At 37.7% G+C, this 22,464-nt stretch overlaps 1 protein-coding gene across 5 annotated transcripts; it reads left to right on the top strand.

Annotated features, from left to right (window-relative positions):
• The first annotated feature begins 1,015 nt into the window (after nt 1-1,015).
• zgc:154075 (uncharacterized protein LOC556929 homolog) lies at nt 1,016-22,112 on the top strand. 5 transcript variants are annotated; one of them, XR_008387910.1, is made up of 16 exons: nt 1,016-1,335; nt 4,048-4,155; nt 4,290-4,374; nt 4,471-4,544; nt 5,342-5,401; nt 7,893-8,000; nt 8,109-8,165; nt 8,254-8,384; nt 8,522-8,576; nt 9,950-10,042; nt 10,191-10,325; nt 10,439-10,540; nt 10,725-10,886; nt 12,300-12,434; nt 20,424-20,501; nt 21,487-22,112. XR_008387910.1 is itself a non-coding variant. In XM_053643356.1 (15 exons), exons 2-14 carry the CDS (start codon nt 4,063-4,065, stop codon nt 12,423-12,425), a joined length of 1,281 nt encoding a protein of 426 aa, XP_053499331.1. In that variant the 5' UTR covers nt 1,016-1,335; nt 4,048-4,062; the 3' UTR covers nt 12,426-12,434; nt 21,487-22,112. The 5 variants fall into 5 exon arrangements, 3 of the variants coding, with proteins under 3 accessions (XP_053499331.1, XP_053499330.1, XP_053499329.1); XR_008387909.1 differs by having other exon boundaries at nt 21,039-22,112; XM_053643356.1 differs by lacking the exon at nt 20,424-20,501.
• The last annotated feature ends 352 nt before the right edge of the window (nt 22,113-22,464 follow it).

Here is a 22,464-nt window from a genome sequence, read left to right as displayed (position 1 = left end):
TTTCATGCTTGTTCAATGAACCATAAACAATTATTGCACATGTACCTGTAGAACAGTCCTTAAGACAGGAACAGTTTAGAGACAGTAGAGAATTAAGGTCACAATTACAATAACTTAGGACACTAAAGAGACCCTTCTACTGACTCTGAAAAACACCAGAAGAAAGATGCCTAGGTGCCTGCTTGCCTGCGTGAACATGCCATAGCCCTGCTGCAGGGAGGCATGAGGACTGCAGATGTGTCCAGAGCAATAAACTGCAATGTCTGTAATGTAAGACACCTAAGACAGTGCTACAGGGAGGCAGGAAGCTGATCATCCTTGCAGTGGAAAATTACATGTAACCATGTGTGGGGGACAGACGTGATCGAGAACTTGTAAATGCATTGGTGGAAGAGTGGTGTAACATCTCACAGCAAGAACTGACAAATCTGGTGCAGTTCATGACGATGAGATGCACTGTAGTACTTAAAGCAGCTGGAGGCCACACCACATACTGACTGTTACTTTTAATATTGACCCCCCCCCCCCACACACACACACAAACATATATATATATATATATATATATATATATATATATATATATATATATATATAGATAGATAGATAGATAGATAGATGTGTGTGTGTGTGTGTATAAAGGTAAAATCCAACCTCTACAGTAATTTTCAGAATTTCCACAGAAAGACGCTTGTGAACTTGAAAAATTACTGCCATGATATAATGCTTTAAATAAGATATAATGATGATGAGGAGATAAAATTAAAAAAACACACACACTGTATTGAGACAAATAAATGTGTATGTTTTCCTTTAACAACATTTTAACCAGGGCTATCCTGGCATTTTCTTTAATATTATCTTTTATTGCATATAATTTATTACACATACATTCAAAAGTCTGCGTCTCTCCGAGGCGGAAACTGTAACTTAATTCATGCGATATCCTTTATGTTATAATTAACGCCTCGGCGTCTCTCCAGCGGTCACGTGGTGTTTGCTTTGACGTAACCAAGTAACCGAGGAAGTGCAGGCTAGCGAGGCATTATCCCAAACAGATTCCTAACCACTATATATTTTCACTAAATATATTGTGAACGAATGGTTCAGGCACGTTTTGTAGTGCACTATACATCCAGGATATTTTTGGCATTTGGACAACTTCATCTGCCAGGGACGAGGAAGTGACATGTGCCGGCTAGTTCAGGATCTGTTTACGTGAGACTGGATATAAACCTCTTTTTTGTGTGTGTGTGTAAATGATTTCTGAAGAAGCGGAACAGAGACTGACTTTAACTTAAAGTTTCACAGTGAGAGATGCTGCTGCCAAAACAGGTGAGCAAACACGCCTTAAACTGCCTGTAAGAGTCCCTCAGGTGGATTACTAAACAGGGGATTTTTTCCCTATAATCAGATAATAGAGTGCTAGGATAGAGCCAGGATCAACCCTTCCGTGTAGTGACTCAGCTGATGTGGACGTGCTGTTTACTCATATTAATACGCTTGACATGTTTAAGAAATTGCCTAATAATAATATGAGGGGAAAATATTCCTTAGACTTTTTCCCCTTAGATTTTGTTTATACATACATACATACATACATATACATAAACACGTATGCACACACACACATTTACATATATATATATATATATATATATATATATATATATATACACATATATATGTATATATGTATATGTATGTGTGTATATATATATATATATATATATATATATATATGTATATATGTATATATATATATATATATATATATATATATATATATGTATGTATGTATATAACAGCACTTACTAACAAACCTTATTCTTACTGTGATGTGGTGTTATTTATTTATTTATTTTTGCAAGATTCATGTGCATACTCATAATTATCTTTCCAACACCACATAATGAGCCAAATATCATTTATCTAAGCTGTAGGAGGAATGATCAGGTGGTTTAATTATTTACTCAGAAGACACAAAAAATCTTTGAGCGCTAGGTAGTATGCTACAGCTCCTTAAGAGATGATAATGAGTTACTAAATTTCAGCTTGACTGTATATTGATTAAGCAGGCACAGGTATTTAACCCTTGTGAAAAAGTTGTGTGTGTGTGTTGCTTATTGTAACCTCCTTTAAAAATGAAACATGACATCATTGTCAGTAATGTTAAGTAAGGAATAAAACATGACGGGTGCTTACATTTAAACAGGGACGTTGAAATAGTGCAGAATCTTGAATATTAAATATTTAGGATATTGAACATTTACTTTATTTTAAATATTTCAAAATTTTGAACCCTTCTGTTTATTTCCAATTTTAAATGAAAAACAGATCTCAGATTTTCAATGTGGTTTCAGACTTTTGGACCCCGCTGTGTTGGTTTTCCGCTCACCACAGTTGTAGTGAGTGATTATTTACTTATTAGTAAATATTAGTTTACTAAAGATTAGTTACTATATCCTTCCTGGCAGCTTGAACCAATCTGGCCATTTACCTCGTTTATCAACAAGGCTTGATTTTGTGGTCAGTAAATCATTTTTGTGTTGATTTTGATGTATGTTTTGGATCATTGTCCTGCTGGAAGATCCAACCACAGCCCATTTTAAGCTTTCTGGCAGAGGCAGTCAGGTTTTCATTTAATATCTGTGGATAATTGATAGAGTCCATTATGCCATGTATCCTAACAAAATGTCCAGGTCCTCTGGCAGAAAAACAAACCCAAAACATTAAAGAGCTACCACCATATTTAACCTGTGGCATGAGGTACTTTTCCATATGGCTACCTCTCTGTGTGTGCCAAAACCACCTCTGGTGTTTATTACCAAAAAGCTCTATTTTGGTTTCATCTGACCATAGAACCCGATCCCATTTGAAGTTCCAGTAGTGTCTGGCAAACTGAAGACGCTTGAATTTGTTTTTGGATGAGAGTAGGGGCTTTTTTATTGAAACCTTCCAAACAACTTGTGGTGATGTAGGTGATTTCAGATTGTAGTTTTGGAGACTTTCTGACCCCAAGACACAACTAACTTCTGCAAATCTCCAGCTGTGATCCTTGGAGATTTTTGGCCACTCGAACCATTCTCTTCACAGTGTGTTGAGACATGCGTCCAATTTCCAGTTGACTGGAAATTCTTAATTATTGCCCTGATGATGGAAATGGGCATTTTCAATGCTTTTGCTATTTTCTTATAGCCACTTCCCATTTTGTGAAGCTCAACAACCTTTTGCCACACATCACATCCTTGGTCTTCCACATTCTTATGAATGACTAAGGGAATTTGGCCTATGTGTTACCTCATGATTGAACAATTTCCTGTTCCTAGTCACCCAGGTAGGGCGCACGGTGGCTTAGTGGTTAGCACGTTTGCCTCACACCTCCAGGGTTCGATTCCCACCATGGCCCTGTGTGTGCGGAGTTTGCATGTTCTCCCCGTGCTGCGGGGGTTTCCTCCAGGTACTCTGGTTTCCTCCCCCAAAGACATGCATGGTAGGCTGATTGGCATGTCCAAAGTGTCCGTAGTGTATGAATGGGTGTGTGAATGTGTATGTGTATGCAAGTGTGCCCTGCGATGGATTGGCATCCTGTCCAGGGTGTACCCCGCCTTGTGCCCCATGCTCCCTGGGATAGGCTCCAGGTTTCCCCGTGACGGTATAGAAGATGGATGGATGGATGGATGGATGGTTACCCAGGTGTATTAAAAAATGCAAAATATCAGTGGGAATATACTTGAAATATATTTTTCTCATATGAATTCATAGGGGTGCCAGAGTATTTTTGTGAATTTTTTTTAACCAAAGATCAAAAGTTTAAACAATAAAGACAGATTTTCACAGCCTTCTTTGCTCATATTTACCAAGGGTGCCAATATTAGTGGAGGGCACTGTATATAATAGGCTACCGAATCGAACTGATTCAGTGATATTCAAAATCAAATATTGAATCATTGCTGAATGAATCAAAATCGTATTGTTTCACTGTACACCACTATTCAGTCATATGGTAAGTAGAGGCTGTTAACCTGCTGTAATATGTTCACACAGTAGGCTCATGCTATCATGCCGTCACCCATTAAAGTTATCGTGGTTGGAGCCGGGAGCCGTGGCGAGACATACTCTGACTTTGCCTCCATCCACCCTGATCGCCTGCAGGTATGTCTATCTTTTTTCCCTGATTATTTAGGTCATTAATAAGCTCCCAATGTCCCAAATTTTTGGCAATCACTTAAGCAGAAGACTCTAAGGAGTTCCTATGAATTTTCTTTTTTGTTATGCATTCACCTTAGGTAGTTGGAATTGCTGACCCAAGACTTTTTGCAAGAAAGAAGCTCCAGGAGTGTCACAACGTGCCCGAAGAAAATGTATTTGATGGTAACAGTTGATATTTTAAAATTTTTTAGAACAATATGAATTATATCAATAATGTGTGCTGCTTTAAAAGCTATTGCTATTTGTGGTTTTGTATAGACTGGCACTGTGTAGCAGAAAGGGAGAAGTTTGCGGATGCAGTATTTATCTGCACTCCTGATCGCCTTCATAAGGTTTGTGAAATCTCTGATGTGATCATTCATATCAATACTTGACTAAATGTTTTTTTGTTACATAAAACTATTGTACAGATACATATCAAATAAAAGGAGGAAAAGAAACCTTCAACAAAACATCAGAACAGCTTCAATACACCTTGGCATCGATTCTACAAGTTTTTGGAACTGTACTGGAGTGATGGTGCACCCTTTTTCTAAAAGATATTCGCTCAGCTGGTGTTTTGATGAGAGCTCTATGTAACACATTGCTCCAAAATCTAGCATAGGTGTTAATTTGGGTTGAGATCTGATGACTGTTAAGGCCAATATTGATTTATTACATATGGTTTACAACCAATTTCATAATCAACAAACCATTCAGTGAGCCCTTATGGATGGGGGTGTGGCCATCCTGGAAGAGACCACTCCCATCAGGGAAGAAATGTTTCATCATCGGATTAAAATGTGATCAATCATAATAACTTTGTATAGATTTGCAGTGACCCCTCTAAGGATATAAATTAACTTAAACCTTTCCAGGAAATTCCTTCCACGGTATAACAAAGCCACTGTTTTTTCCTTTAATTAATCACCTATCAGTATGGCACAATAATTCAGCCACTTGTGCTAATTTGGCACAGTGGTGGTATAGTGTGAAATATGAACAATACTACCAGTGAATCATATAACCCAACATGGTTTTCAGTATATAGTGTGCTTATGACTGTGTCCTTGATTGGAATGGCTAGTCCAAACCTTTAATGTTGACTGTAGTGTAAGAAGAAACTATAAAGATGATATTTGTCTTGCAGGAGCCTGCGGTAGCTTTGGCAAGGAAGGGTTATCATATACTCTTGGAGAAGCCAATGGCGGTAAGTGTGTTCAATCAGTTTTGCCGATTAATCAGGTCTGTTGTCATTATACACTATGAGCGCAGCCTGTAGAGGTGAAATAAAAACTACCACTGACAAATTTTGTTGTGTTATTTGAAGTGTTTTTTAAAATTCTTTTTGGATGTCAAAAAGTAAGAGTGTTACTTTTTGGTTCAATTTGGATGTATATCTTTTATTTACTTTAATATTTATTAATAGTTTATATATGTTAATATTTCTATATTTATTTAATTTAAAAAAGTCTTTAAAAAAATTCAGCACAACTTCAGCTTTAAGAATATTTTATTTTTTAATATTCAATTCAATTAAATTCAGTTTTATTTGTATAATGCTTTTAACAATTAAATCTCTAGTGACTTATTTACAAGTAAAACAGATAGAAGACAGATTAGTCACAGTCATTTTTTTTCAGTCTGTTCAGTCCTCCAATGTCAGTGTCCTTTTAGCTGTGCCATTTTTTAAAGAAGTTCCTGTCCACAAGGAGGCACAGGAACAGGCGCAGGCACACATCACAGGTCTTGTCCATCAGCACTATATAGACATAAGAATAGAAAACAATATATAAACAAATACATTTTATACACAGCATTCCTTTTTCTGTCTTTTGCACTGTTCTGCCAACACTTGTCATCATTTATCGGTCTTTTAGTAATGTTTTGTGTGAATCTTTGTGAAAGTCAAACTGAGTCAAAGTTTCAGAAAGGCTGCTTTTCTTCGTTCTTGCATGTGTATGTTGATCGCCCATAAAGTGCAAAGTACATTCCTGACACAGCGCGTTTATATTTAGTGATGCCCTCAAAAGTCCATAAAAGGTCAAGCATACTGAGTACGAAATGACTACTAAACAGTGAAAGGAAAGGCAGAAATGCAGGACTGGATCACTTGACTCACTTCTATGCCAGTAAAAATTTAGCAATGTAACAGCACCTGAAAAGGTCAAATTCCAGAAAAGGTGAATTAAGGAGGCGTGAGGAGTGACAAGAAAATGGTGCAACATGAAAATCCAGGAGCAAAAAGATCTACACTGTACCCAGGCGATCATACACACCAAGCACTTCACTAGAGCTGCAACAACTAATCGATAAAATCGTTGTCAAAAATAATAATCGATTATGAAAATCGTTGTCAACTAATCTCATTATCGATTAGTTGGTCTGCGCGGCACGGGGGAGATTTACTCATTACGTTACTTCTGTTCCGAAAACACGCTCCGGAGAGCAAATACTAAACTTGTGTCCCAAATGACGTACTATACACTTTCACTATGCCCTCTGCACTACCCATCTAGTACAGTGTTTTTCAACCTCGGGGTCCGCGTACCCCTAGTGGTCAGTGGTGTAATTGCAGGGGGTCCGTAGGAAAGTTTTAAAAATGTTTAAATAATATTATGTATATATTTTTGTTAAATGTATAAAAACATATTCAAATGAGATGTTTTAAAATTAATCAATTTGGTTATTCACAAATATCACGTTAGCTGAGCTGACGATTGTTCGTTGATGGATTTATTTTACATTTATTTACAAATGAAATGATAATTTGCAAAAACCTATGAGTGGTAGACAAGTTTAAGTGTTGCATTGATGGATAAAATAAACAAAGGATAATTCAGAGAGTCAAATTAAATGTCACACCAAGAATAAAATGTAAAAAATAAAATCTTGAAATGTTTTGATTCAATTTTAATGTTAATATTATTAATGTTAAATATGAATAAAAATAAAGCCACATATATAGAAACTGTTAATTATATAGTCTATAATTGTTGTGGAGTGAGGGGGTCCTTGTGGATTGTTTGAAATATGCTAGGGGTCCAAAGCTCACAAAAGGTTGAGAACCACTGGTCTAGTGTATGTATTTTAGAAAGGTAATATTGTCTCAAATGGAACACATTAGTTTTTTACTAACCTGAAAGTTTGCCCCCACCTGATTAATCGATTAATCGAAAAAGGAAAGAAAATCGGCCAACTAATCGATTATGAAAATAATCGCTACTTGCAGCCCTACACTTCACAAAGGGAAACTGCTAGCTTACAGTTGTTTTAAGTGTCTGAGCTGACATGCTGAAAGTGTTGCACAGTGTCCAAAGAAGATTTATAACCTATTCATAAGCCAGCTTTCCCTCATGGGTGTGACAAGCGATAAATCATCTGTCCATCGTGAGGATGTGTTTTTAATAGAGACTACAAAGTACTTCTGTAAATCACTCTGGATAATGCATCTGCTAAATGCTTTAAAGTAATAAAAATCCACAATTTAAACTTGACCGTATTTTCCACATATGAAAGTGCACTGAGTGCAATGACTTAAAGTCGATCAAGTCAAGGATTTTAGAGTTTTGGACCCCATTGTATCTAGTAGAAACCTTTACTATGTGAAAGGTTTTCCCAGGCTCCCACACACGTCTTATTTAGACTGATAAAAATGAATAATTCTTTTCGTACCTTTAATTTTTTATTTCTGTGTCCAGGTGACTCTAGAGGATTGCACAGAGATTGCTGAGACTTGCATTCAAAGTGGTGTAATACTAGCAGTGTGCCATGTTCTCCAATATGACCCCTTCATCAGAAAAATAAAAGTAAACACATTTCACTTTCTTCACTGTCTGATTTTGAATGGGTGTCTCCAAGAGAGATATGTTACCACAGCGAGACCTGGCAAATAAAGAATTACCTTCATCTTTCAGGTGCTCATTGACAGTGGCGTCATCGGGGATGTCATTCATATTCAACACTTTGAACCAGTAAGATCAATATAAGATCTAATATAAGTATTATTATGAACACACAGATTAATGTGTATTCATGTGTATGATCTTTTTTTTTTGTCAGGTGGGCTTTTATCACTTCGCTCACTCATTTGTGAGAGGAAATTGGAGAAATGAGGCAGAAAGCTCTTTTGCTCTTTTAGCCAAATCCTGCCATGACCTGGACTTGATTAATCACTGGGCTGGAAAACGCAGGTTTGGAATATAAATACAACAAATCATTTCTAATTATTTTTGCTTTGTCTAAAAGAAAAAATAAACATGCCAAAGAGTTTTTGCAGATCTGAATTTATTTATTTAATTAAATTAATTTCTTGTTTTATAATTTACAGGTGTATAAAAGTTTCATCATTTGGCTCCCTCAACCATTTCCAAAAAGAAAACAAGGTTTGTTTTCAACAGAAAAAGGGCTGTTTTATAACTGAACACATGAAGTGCAGTGGCAGCTCATAGGAGCAGGTGGGGCAGAGCATTTATATCAACCATTCAGCAAATATTATATCAATGTCTTATATTCTTATGTCATATCAAATATTATATTCAGCAAATATCTTCATAATGTCCTCATTCACAACTCCATGCATTTTAAATTACCTTGAAATACTAATTGCTTCTTTTGCGTGACCAGCGATTCAGAAAAAGACAGATATAAGGTTTATTTTCGGTTTACTTGCTCATGTTTCTAGATGTTTGCAATTGTGGGGCAGCATACTCACTACATCAATTAGATCTATAGAGTTATTATTGCATGGTGGATTAGTGGTTAGCACGTTTTCTCTGGTTTCCTTCCTCAGTCCAAAAAACATGCGTTGTAGGCTGATTGGCGTTTCCAAATTATTCATAGAGTCTGAATGGGTGTGTGAGCGTGCGTGTGATTGTGCCCTGTTGAGGGTGGCCTCCACCTTGTGTCCTGAGTTCCCTGGGATAGGCTCTAGACTCCCCATGACCCTGTGTAGGATAAGCAGTAAGGGAAATGGATGGATGGTTGGAGTTATTATTGCACATAGTGAACAAAAATGGGAATTGCAACAAGCTAACTGCTAACAGAGGTCTATGGGGCAGGATTTTCTCTTCCCCCATGCTCATTCTATGAACATTTTCAGTGAAGGGGGAGCACCAGACAGGAAAGTTAATGACCGGGTTTCCAGATTGGGCTAGTTTAAAAATACACCAAGTTCTTGTTTCATAACAAATAATCTAAAGTAAATTTCTATCAAATGTCCAAAAAATGGCAACGTGTCAGTGCAGACAGTGTGTCTATAACGTTCAGAAGAATTTCTATGGTAAGATTATATTGGGGAAAAAGAAACATAGATAATGTCCGTACATCAGGAATACGTGAAATATATTCTTTCCCCATATAATATCTGATGAAAAGAAGTAACGTGTCTCCCTTTTCCTATGCCCAAATTATTGTCCTTGGTTCAGATACTTTGTGGTTTTTGAGATGTAGCCAGCCTGGAAATTTTGCTGAAACCTGCCAGCCCTGGTTAATGATATTACCTTGAACACAGTTGAAGGTATAGCTCAAAGCAAGCTGCTTGACTTCATGCTGTTGTCTTTCAACTGCCTATTACGTGGTTACTCTAAAAATTCACTAGATAGTAGCCTTTTGCGTATGTCAAGTGTGATAGCCTCTCAACTTCATTTTGTTCGAGGCTATATCATTATTAATGTTGGGCTGCCCCACCAAAATCTATGGTTACAATCCACTGCTAATGAAGTGTGAAATAACTGAAACAATGCATCTGTTTATTTAGCCACCAGGAGCAGCAAGTCGTTGCTTAGATTGTTCTGTAGAGACAGACTGTGCATATTCAGCAAAGAAAATCTACCTGGATAGAGTTAAAAAGGTAACATTTACTCAAGCTGCATTTTTCCCATTCCTGCCCCTGAATCTGTTCTATTTGTAATATGCTTACTATATTGAGTATGACTATAATGATTTGCTAGTTAGTAAAGATGTCTTTTGCTAATATTTTGTTGCTTTATGTGTTCTAGGGCTGGGTGAGATGGCCAGTGTCAGTTGTGTGCCGCAATTCAATTCCTGATATTGAGTCCGTAACCGAGGCCTTGAAAACAGGTCCATACGGTCGCTGTGTCTATGAGTGTGACAACGATGTATGCTCAAATCAGGTTAGACAATTTTAGTTTTATCCTTAAAATTGGTCAAACCTCCAGAAATGTACAGTATCCTTTAACAAATGTGCATTAAAAGTGCTAGGTCAAATCCTCTTTTTCTATTTCAGGTTGTTAACATGGAATTTGAAGGAGGCCTCACTGCTTCTTTTAGCATGGTGGCATTTACGGAAGAGATATGTCTGCGCAAAACAAGCATCCAAGGCAGTAAGGTAGGACATAACTATATTATATGCCAGCAATTCATTTGTATTGGTTTTCGATTGATTGATTGATTCATTCATTCATTCATTCATTCATTCATTCATTCAGGGTCAGGGTCTCAATGGATCCATAGCCAATCCCAGTGGTTTTTGATGTTATGTTAAATCTGACATCTCTGCACATATTCTACAGGGGGAGCTGACTTACGATGGGCATGAAATCAAAGTATTCGACTTCCTCACTCAGATATCCACAAAGCATACAGTGGATCTGAGTGTACCGGGGAGCTTCAGCAAAGGCGGTCATGGTATTGCAGATTATCATCTTGTTGATGCCTTCGTTTCAGCTGTGGCGGTTAGTTACTCATGTCACTTGCACTTAATTAATGTAAGGAATGAAACATGACAGGACTAGAATCAATGATGGAGTGGTGTGAATCTGATAATTTTCCAATAACAGCACATCCCAAAATGTTTTATTCCTCTTATACCACAGCAACTTGCCAATGATTTGCAATTTTTTTTTTTATTAGGCAGTTTACAAAATTTGTACATCTTAACAGTAGTAACATACTTACATGTAATGTGGAATGTCAGCAAGACAAATTAGTTACTTACTAACATTTGTCATTCTCTAACCTCTTTTTTTTCTGACTTGAAATGAACAAAAAATACACCTTGACTGAGAATCCACAAAGCTCTCTGTCCTGAAGTCTTAAAGACTAAAAAAAACTTTACCTCTGACTGTTACAAATCACAGACACTGGAGACCCCTTATTGTGCTGTAATGACAGTGTGCACTCGAGCTATCACAGACCCCACAAGTTTGTGTAAAACCTGATGATCCATGTTGGATCAAATCCATTGGAGTGTCTTCTGAGCATGTGCTTCAGTGTCAAAGATAAAACTTACGGAAAATATGACCTTTTGTACAAAGGAGTGGTCAATATCCCCAACTGGTTTATGTTAAAATAGTGACCTACTAATTGTGCAACATCTTGAATATTGAACAGTCAAGATGTTGCACATTTCCTTTTTCTTTAAAAATGTTCAAAATTCTAAAACTTTCTGCTTATTTCCAGAAATTATTATTATTACTATTATAACCATTACTTCTGGACCCCACTCTATGTACTGTAATCTATACACAGATCAGCCATAACATTAAAACCACCTGCATAATATTGTTTATTTCCTTCAACCACTTTTGGTAGGTATTAACCATTGCATACTGGGAACAGCCCACAAGACCTGCCGTTTTGGAGATGCTCTGACCGAGTTGTCTAGCCATCACAATTGGGCCTTCGTCAGAGTCAATCGGATCCTTAAACTTGCCCATTTTTCCTGCTTCCAGCATATCAACTTCGAGAACACTTGCTGCCTAATATATCCCACTCCTTGACAGGTGCCTCTATAACAAGATAATCAGTGTTGCCTGTCAGTGGTTTTAAGGTTATGGCTAATTGACGTATATGGGCAGTGATCAGTATGTAAGAGGTAAATCGGGTGTATTAAGTGCATAGTAAACAGTATCACATTAGATATGTTGACAAGTGTACAGTCAAGTCAGTGAGCATTAGCATCCTTGATGTTCAAGTATTAGAGCGTTCCAAGTTCTAAGTGCAATATGCATATAGTTCAATAGGTAGTAGGATAGTGATGCATAAATACAGTGCGGTTCAGTGTTTAAATCTCTTTAAACACACCTACACAGCTTTTTTCCGCATAATTTAGAAGTAATATATGGTTTTGTGTTTCATTGCCGTAGAATGGAAACCCACTGATGATCCAGTCCGGTCCAAAGGAAACCCTGGCGAGTCACAGGCTGGTGTTTGAGGCTGAGTGTTCCCGTCTAGAGAACAGAGTTGTGATGTGTGCGACTGATCATGACTAGATGATGAAGGTCAAAACTCATTTTCTTTCTTTCTTTTTTTTAATGAATGCATAAATGCAGGACAAATTGTAAATTAATTGTAAGTTGCTAATTGGAGCAGCGTTTGAGCCCCATTCGTGGCCGGGAGCCAAGAGAGTAAAATTGGCTGTGCTGTCTAGGTGTGAGGGAAAGCATACTCTCTCTCCCCTGTCAGTCCCAGTGAAACTAGCCAATCGTTCGTGTCTGTGAATTCATGTGTGCATAAGATGACAAATAGGACTTTCCTCCAAGTATGTTACGCTGCCCTGTGACATAGCATGAGCACCAGTTTGAAAATATGCAGTGGGAAGCCTTCGCTCTTCTGGGTTGGTGTCTATCGTATGATGGGTAAAGGTGGGAGCGAATTGCCAAAACCAAATTCGGGAGAAAATGGGGAAAACAAAATTAGTACTGTCTATTTGCCAGCATCAGACATTTTGTTTTTATTCTGATTTTCTGTGTTGTGGCACAGATATGTAATTTTTTTAGAGATTTCTTTTCAATACTGCATATAATTATTTTTATGATTAATAAGTATTAACATTAACTTTTATCTATCAATTGAACAAAACAAGCATATTAAATAAAACTTAAAATAATAAACTATAAAAACAATTCGTTGCACAATTATGGTACATTTATTCGTCCTATATGTGTCCTTAAATATGAGTGAGCAATGATTAATGGTGTTTTTTGTCCATTTATATGAACAAATGTTGAAATGAACAATCCTACATGATTACACTTTCTTGGTTGTTCTGTGTATCTTGTACAAGCAAAGCATGTTACCACGTGTTGTTTTGAAGAGCCTGGTTTCCAGTACACTTTGTACAATGTAGCTCTTGGAAATCTGAGCCAGGATTGTTTCAGGTCAAACATTAGACTTGTGCTTTTGGCAAGATGGTCCGAGTGTGCTGGTATGTAGCACACCGGCTTGGGAGACTTTGACCTCTGGATGAGGCATCTTCTCCTGTTACTGTGTCAAAGGTAAAATAGATTTGTTTGATGTTGGAACAGTTTATATTTTTTAAACTCATTACTATACTCTGTTGTGGGTGGTACCATGGTTGCGGAGGGAGGGCTGGACTTTGACCCACTAGTTGGGGAGCAGTTTCTGTGAGATTGTAGTCAAACTCTAAATCCTGCAGATGGCAGAATGAACACAACACTGAGGTAAACAGAGGTCTGTCCTCTAGTACCCTAAGTAACTGTACAAAAGGTTACTGACCTGAACAACAGCCAGTAGATGATGTTCTCTCAGTCGCAGTTTACCTTGGAGTGGAGGAAGGCCTGTGTAATAATCAGTTCATTGATTCTCTGCTCCTCCATCTTCTGTGATAGTGTGATTAGTCTTGGAGATTCCCAAGTTGATCCTTGATCTCTGTTCAATCACAGACCAATGGTCTATCTCTGTAAAAGCAGTTATTATTGTCCATCCCATAGACTGCGTATGTTTGAAGGCCAAGGGTGAGCAATACTTGAGTATTTAGCATATTTATTGTATTCTTGAATATTATTGAAATTGAATATTTGTAGTCTTAGTTCCAAGAACAAATGTGTATATATATATTCCTTACATTTTTATTTAGACCTTCAAAGTACTCATTACAATTCGCTCCTTCTCTCATCCAGCCAATGACTGGATGCTAAACTGAGCAAATTTAGTTGCTATATAGTGTACAATCAACTTCATCAACGTAGAAAAACTATCATGAATCATGCCAGTTTGTCCTTAGCCGTGATCTCATGCTACACATTTTACCAATATAGCTGTCTGTGTGTTTTTGAATATATACATACATCCGGACTGCAGTATAGAACTTGAGGATGAGCATCCCCAGCGTTACCTCAGTAAAATGTTTCAATATGCTGGATTAGGCAAATACTCACATAAAATGAGGGATCTCCTTTTCCTCCATGGTGGACTCTTCTGCTTTGAAAAAACATGTGGTCAGTCTAACTAATTAGCTAATATTAACTGGCTATATTTAATGAAGGTAGTCTGTTTTTGTGTGTGTGTTTTTTTGTTGTTGTTGTTTTTAGTATTTTTTTTGCTAATGTCAGGTTAGAATAGCACAGTTTCCAGTAGCCAACTGCAAATTCTTGCAAATTTACAAAACATTTTTTTTCTCATTTAAGTAACCAAAGTTACTTTTCACATGAAATCATGACACAAACTTAATTTCATCAGTTAAAAATATTTACTTTTTAATACTTTAAACAGTAGCTTCTTGTTGTTTTTTTTTGTTGTTGTAGTTTTTTTTGACTGTATACTTCCACCTTTAATTGAGTTGGATATTTACACGTGATCTATACTTTCACTTAAGTATAATTTCTCAGTACTTTGTCCACCCCTGGTAACAGCCTGGGAAAACCTTTCACATGGTAATATTTTGGCATTTTCAAGTACTATGGGTTTTCTCTTTTACACGTACCTCAACCACAAGTTCCAGTATTTCAAACTGAAAAAGGAGAAAACTGCATTCAAATAGTCCAGTTCGACTGCAGTGTCTGTGCATCCCAGTCTATTTAATGGCCAATATCTGATTACAAACTAGATCAGTGCCAACCCATCACAGTGCACAATTGCACACACATTCACAATCTATGGAAAATTTGGCAATGCCAATCAGCCTACAATGCATGTCTTTGGTCTGGGGGAGGAAGCCTGAGTACCTGGAGGAATCCGTCAAAGCATGGGGAGAACATGCAAGCTGCGCACACACAGGGAAGAGGTGCGCTTTGAACGCCTTACCCTGGAGGCGTGAGTCAAAAGTGCTAACCACTAAGTCACCGTGCTCCCCATGGAACATCATTTGTTCTTGCTTTCGATTAGAAGTAAGTCTGTTGAATGGACATGCACAGTTGTGTACAGATCACATGCTGTGATTCCATGCAGTATTTCTGTCTGCCTCCTTCTGTAATCTTGTGCCGAGTCCCCTGGGATAGGCGCCATGTTCTCTGCGACCCTGTGTAGGATAAGCAGTACAGAAAATGGATGGCTAGATGGAGGAGCATATAAATTCTGCCATAGTCAGACAACTTCTCCACAGTCATTATCCTTTTCTAAGAAAGTGTCTGAGGCAGCACATCATGTTTGTGCCCTCAACAAAAACAAGTCATTACCCAACGTTTAGCTGTAAGCTGTGGTGTTTTCTCTTCACATTGCTCATAAAAGATATTATTCCAGACTGTCTGGGATCTTGTTTTTTGTCTCAAAACATTTAACCAATATGTGAATGAGTGTTGTTAGCTATTGTTAGTATGAGTTATTCTATATGGCAAAAGTTTGTGGACACCTGACCATCACACCCCATATGTGCTTCCTGAACATCCCATTCCAGATGTATCCCCCTCTGTTTTATGATAACCTCCACTCTTCTGGGAATGCTTTCCACAAGATTTTGGAGTGTGGCTATGGGGATTTGCCCATTCAGCCACGAGAGCATTAGTGAGATCGGGCACTGTTGGGTGAGGAGGCCTGGAACGTAGCTGGCATTCCAGTTCATCCAAAAGGTGTTCAGTGGAGTTGCAGGCTCTCTTAATTTATCTGACTAGTTAAGGTTGATGTGTGTAGTGCAGCAGGATTCGGAATGAGTAATGTGCACTGAAGTTACAACATTGAGGTGTGTCACATCACATTTTGTTTAAATATAATAACCAAATAAAAACTTGTGTTTTGCTAAAGACAATAGCTAGTAGCATGTTTCTTTCTTAAGAGAAGAAACAAACAAACAAACAAACAAAAAAACAGCGCCTACTTGTTCGCTAGACAACTAGGAAGAAAAAAGGAATCACCTGAAAATAGAATAGCCTGGGCTAGTCAAACACCTAACCCAGTATGACTCAAAAAGATTGTACACCTGCACCTTATAAAGCTGCATTAGTCACTTTTATTTTGGAACTTAATTTTTCCTGCCAATATTGCTGTTATACTTATTGCCGCTACACTACAAATAGTTTACAGTTTAAAGCTCATGTTCTGTGTATTTATTGTCCTGTGTATCTTTTTTCTCTTCTGTGTATTTATTGCGTACTGTTCTGTGTTGCACCATGGGCCTGGAGAAACGACATTTCATTCAGATGTATACTAGCTATATAGAAGAATGACAAATAAAAACCACTTGACATACCTTGAAAATGTAATATTCTTGTCCTGGATTCCTGTAAACCACTTTATATAGCAGCTTTATTAGCTTGTGTCCACACTTACTGTCATTATTTCTAGGTGAAATTTGTAGGCATTTAATCTCACCAGATATGATTAGGGTGTTTGTTAGGTGTGTCAGGAGCAACATGCTTAATATCCTCTTTATTCAACACACCATTCAGTTGCCATTGTAGGTGTACAATTAGAGACTAGCTCATTTTGTCCATGAAGAGTTCGTGTTAATTGTCCTCTAGCCAGAAGAGCAGTGAGTAGTGCCGCTACCGTGCAGCTGCAGAGTCCCTGGTTTGATTCTGAGCTCTGGTTACTGTCTGTGTTATATTTTATATGTTCTCCCCATATCTACATGGATTTCGTTTGGGATCTCCAGTTTCTTTCCACCTCTTAAAAACATGCTAAGTGGATTGGTTGTGCTAAATCAGGCCACCAAGGCAGTGGTAGCTCATGGCTCTGGATTACTGATCAGAAGGTTGGGGGTTCAACCCCCAACACTACCAAGCTACCTCTGTTGGGTCCTTGAGCAAGGCCCTTAAATCTGTTTGCTCAATTGGCACCATGTCATGGCTGACCCTGCGCTCTAACCCAAGCATCCTAACAAGCTGTGATAATTTCACTGTACTGTAATGTATATGTGACAAATAAAGGCTTCTTCTTCTAAAAATCTCCCCTAGGTGTCAATGTAGTGTGCAAGGTGCCCTGCAATGGACTGGCATCACATTCAGTATTTGTATTTCTGCCTAATACTCAGTGCTCGTGGGATATGCGTCGGATCGACCTGACCCTGAGCGACATAAAACGCGTACTGAAGATGAATAAATGAATTAATGTCCACTAACCCAGTGTTTAATTCCGACCGCAGAACTGCTATTTGCCAGATTTCTTTTGGTTGGCATTCAGAAATAACCCGCATATACGAGCCATGTGTTTCAACATTTGAACTGTTCTAATATATATATGTTTTAAATGTAGAAAATTGTTGTGATGTATGCATAGTGGCCAGCTTCCAGTCAGCTGATAAAAGATCAGTCCACAGGAAATTCCATGGGAAAATCATGGTCCTAAAAACACTGGCTATAGGACGCAAATGAAACTACATGACCCCGCCCCCCCCCCTCCCCCCCGAAAGAAAATGCAAAGATTCTATAAGATTAGATGAGAAACAATTTTTAAGGTGTGTTGTCTTTTCCAAATGCTTGAGTCATCCATCCATCCGTCTTCTATACCGCTTTCAGGGTCACGGGGATCCTGGAGCCTATCCTGGGGAACATTGGGCACAAGACGGGGTACACCCTGGACATGGTGCCAATCCATCGCAGGGTACACTCACATACACATTCACACACTACGGGCACTTTGGACATGCCAATCAGCCATGTCTTTGGACTGGGGGAGGAAACCAGAGTACTGGTACCGAGTACTCTGGAGTACCCGGAGGAAACCCCCGCAGCACGGGGAGAACATGCAAACTCTGCACACACAGGGCCACGGTGGGAATCGAACCCCAAACCCTGTGAGGCGAACGTGCTAAGAACTAAGCCACCAAAACGAGCTGCTATATAGAATCCATTCTGATAAGCATTTTCGATGGTTATTTATTTTCAAGTGTCCATAATGTATAATTTCTGTGGTAGGGGTACTAAAACATTTAAAGATTAAATTTTTTTTTTATCACATACTCAATTATATATAGTATATAACTAGCAGTGAAATGAAAAGCAAAAAAGGGTACTTGTCTATTAGACAATGTAAAATGTTCCTGCCATACTTGCTCTGTTTCAATTCACATCTATGTAATAGTGCTTTTTATTTACAAATCCAATGTGGTACCTTAGAATATCTACTTGCTTTGAACAAAACACTGCAGAATTCTCACAAAATACAAAATAATATTCATGAGTTACTTGTCTGTGGTACAAGAAGTTAAAAATACATCTACCATGAAAGTTCCCCCCCCCCCATTTTTCTAAATGTATATTCAGTCTTCTCTACTGATTCCATAATCATCAACGTACCAAGAGGTCGCTACACCTTTTCCCGCCATGACACACTTGTGACTGTGTAGGAGGGGCAATAGGTGTATTCACAGATGATGTAACACTTTAGATTCTTTCCCACAATTTAATGAAAGTATTTTGTTGACCTGATTTATTTCGATCACACCCCAATAGTTCACATGGAAAGGTTCACAAACTGTCACCGAGAAAATTTACACTGTGATCACTCATGGAAACCAACTTTTTTTCATTATTCGAAATCAAAGAGCTTAACCGAATGAGCCTTAAGGGCAGGGCACAGAGGAAATGATGTGTGGCATTCAAGTGTGTGTCATCATTAACAAGATCCTCACTCATTATATAAACCCATAGTATTTTCATTCAAGATTTCAGTTAGAGCCTTAAGCAATTAGTCATTAATGAGTACACATCCTCAATAGAATAATCTTTTAGGCTAATTTGGGCACTATTTGAGAATGACTTCAGCAGTTTTTCATAAGAGAGCCTAGTCATGCTTGTCTACACTGCTGAATTGCATAGTCAGATACTTTTGTTCATGATGCAATTAATTACTTCATGTTAAGAAGTTCATGAATTTATGTATACTTATATTTATTTATCAAAGCGCTCAGCTTAAAAATATGAAAGTACTGAGTGTTACTGTAAAACATGACTTTGTAAGTAAGCATGAGTCACAGGATGTAAACCATGAGGCGCAGGCTGGAATGGAGGAGGAAGCAGCCTCAATGTTCGCCAGTACAAACTCCTGCCAATGATCTGGGTGGAAATGTGCAGCTCTGAAATCCACAGGCGTCCCGGCCACTGCTTCCGCGCTTACACCAGATCCACACATGACTAAGCACTCCTTCACACACATTGCTTTATCTGCCTGCCCTGACTGTGATTAATGATGAAAATATTCAGAAAAGAAATTAAATGAAAAGAAAAAGAAGGCTAGTTATGTTGTTGGCCAGTATGATTTACAGTACAGTAGTACAATTTATTACTTACTATGTAATTATTTTGAATACTATTTTATTAAGAGCCTATTAAGGCTCTGGGGTACTGATCGGTAGGTCAGGGGTTCAAGCCCCAGCACTGCCAAGCTACCACTGTTGGACCCTTGAGCAAGGCCCTCAACCCTCTCTGCTCTAGGGGCACTGTATCGTGGCTGACCCTGCGCTCTGACCCCAGCTTCCTCACAGGCTGGGCTATGCGAAGAAAACAATTTCACTGTGCTCTACTGTATATGTGACCAATAAAGACTCATATATATATATATATATATATATATATATATATATATATATATATATATATATATATATACATACATATATATATATATATATATATATACATACATATATATATATATATATATACAGTCTCTCACAAAAGTGAGTACACCCCTCACATTTTTGTAAATATTTGATTATATCTTTTAATGTGACAACACTGAAGAAATGACACTTTGCTACAGTTACATTTTCACTTAGGGGTGTACTCACTTTTGTTGCCAGCGGTTTAGACATTAATGGCTGTGTGTTGAGTTATTTTGAAGGGACAGCAAATTTACACTGTTACACAAGCTGTACACTCACTACTTTACATTGTAGTAAAGTGTCATTTCTTCAGTGTTGTCACATGAAAAGATATAATCAAATATTTACAAAAATGTGAGGGGTGTACTCACTCTTGTGAGATACTGTATATGTATGTATGTATGTATATATATATAAATAATATACCTGTAATTAAGCTATTACTATATAAATGTATACATACATCAGTATAAACCTCTGATTTGTTTTGCAGCCAGAACTACTGTCTGAGCTGCTGCTGTAGAAAATTAATCAACACTTTCTGACCAATCAGACACATTTACTGTGCCAGGTTTGGACAATATTTATTTATTTATTTACTTACTTATTATGATTATAATGATTACTATAGCAAAGGTATTTAGACACCTGACCATGACAGCCATTCACTCGTATGTGCTTGTTGAACATACTATTTCAACATGGAGTTGCCCCATCTTTGCTGTTATAATAACCTCCACTAGTCTGAAAGGCTTTCCACTAGATTTTGGAGCGTGGCTGTGGGGATTTGTGCTCATTCAGCCACAACAGCATTAGTGAGGTTGGGCAGTGATGGGCGAGGCGAACTGGCATGTAGTCAATGTTCCAGTTCTTCCAAAAGGTGTTCAGTGGGGTTGAGGTCCGACTAGAATTCTTCCACTCCGACCTTCATGCTCCTTCAACTTTGTGGTAAACATCTGGGGAAGGCCCAGTTTTGGGTCTCATAGTCAGGCGTCCACATACTTTTGGCCATATAGTGTATGTTAAGCTATTAGTGGTGAAAAAATTTGTATATAGTTTCTGAATGTTCTCTAATTGCTTGCACGTGGATCCTTTATCATTACAACAGCCTCCAACCAGACCAGTTTCATATCTTGAACTTTTGTATCTTCTAAGTTGTAATACATACCCCTTGCCTTCAGCTGTTTTTCTCTCTGGCCATACCTGTGCAGTAATCCTGAAACTGCAGATAAATCAAGCAGCAATACTGTATCTTTATTGTAGTTTATTTTTAATGATTATACAGAATAATGTTCATTGCTTAACATATTACATTTGAAATTCATGAACCCCTTTTTGGGCCAGTGTTCACAAAGTGATTTTGTGAAGTTCTTTTCTGGCTAATTGTCTATTGTTAAGCTTTTAAATCTAACCAATTAGAAAACATTATCCATTATCCAAGTTGTAATTTACTGTATATTTTTAGAAAGCTCCACACACAACAGTATCTACTCACTAGTCTCCATACTGTGCTCAGCATGTCACTCTTTTGTACCGCTTCTGTCTTTTATGCTCAGACCCCGTCCCCTTAGAGAAAAAAAAATCAATCTTGGAGTAGATTAATGTGCTGGCCTTTTCTACACAATCCGCTGCGGAAGGAACCCTGCTGGCTGCGCAAACCTCATGCCCTTTCTGTAGCCTGGAACTGTGGGTAATTGAGTTGCCCATCCTTCTATTGCTGTATCCCAGGCAAACAGCCTTAATTATGCCTTTCTTTTCCAAGCCCCCACCTAACTGCCTTTCATAGTCGCTGCTTGCCATGAAGTCATTTGTTTTCAACCCTGAATCACTTTAATCCCTGCTACTTCCTCGCCCACTAATTTAGTTGAATGACTTTGTTGCATCCTGGGAAATTCTATGTGCCTTAAGGATAGACTTGCTTGTGTTTCCTTACTTTAAGTAAAAATGTGTGACTTTATTTATTATCTGTATAATCTAAACTGTTACTCAAAGTGGAAGTATTGTGTTTTGTGTGGTTGTTTATCCCCTTAAAACATTAGGATTTTATTAAAATGTATATTATCTATATGTTCAGTCACTCTAATTGTGTTTGTATTATTTGGGTGGGGGGAATGTCTGCCCAGTGTATAAATATAAAATGTGGACAAAATAGAAATAAACTGTTGTTTGCTGCTTTGGGAGACATCTTTTTTTTAGTAATCCTGAAATAGCTTTGCAATTCATAATGTATTATTTTTCATAATAAATTCACAATAAATTATGAATTCATATAAAATAGTTGCTTTTTTATGAAAGAGACTATTGCATCACTATATGTGATTGATCTTCAGGTTTAAGGTACACCACATAAATGCCTCTGTTTATAAATCAATTTAAAAATTAATCACACAGCTAGTTTACAGAACTTCTTCCAGATGAGCTAAATAACATCGCGGCCATTTGCATCTGATTGCATATTCATTTGTCTTGTGTGTGTGTGTGTGTGTGTGTGTTAGTGTGTCTGTGTGTGTGTCTGTTCATGTCAAAGCCTTTCT

Source organism: Ictalurus furcatus, chromosome 15, assembly GCF_023375685.1.
Source record: "Ictalurus furcatus strain D&B chromosome 15, Billie_1.0, whole genome shotgun sequence".
In the NCBI taxonomy this organism is placed as follows: domain Eukaryota; kingdom Metazoa; phylum Chordata; class Actinopteri; order Siluriformes; family Ictaluridae; genus Ictalurus; species Ictalurus furcatus.
The sequence above is the reverse complement of the archived record's forward strand: the minus strand, read 5'-3'. Positions and strand labels throughout refer to the sequence as shown.

Coding starts and splice junctions, on each gene's coding strand:
- zgc:154075 (XM_053643356.1), top strand. CDS start 4,063: ATGCCGTCACCCATTAAAGTTATCGTGGTTGGAGCCGGGAGCCGTGGC. Junction 8,385..8,521: donor CACTGGGCTGGAAAACGCAG/GTTTGGAATATA, acceptor TATAATTTACAG/GTGTATAAAAGTTTCATCAT. Junction 10,043..10,190: donor ACCTGGATAGAGTTAAAAAG/GTAACATTTACT, acceptor TATGTGTTCTAG/GGCTGGGTGAGATGGCCAGT.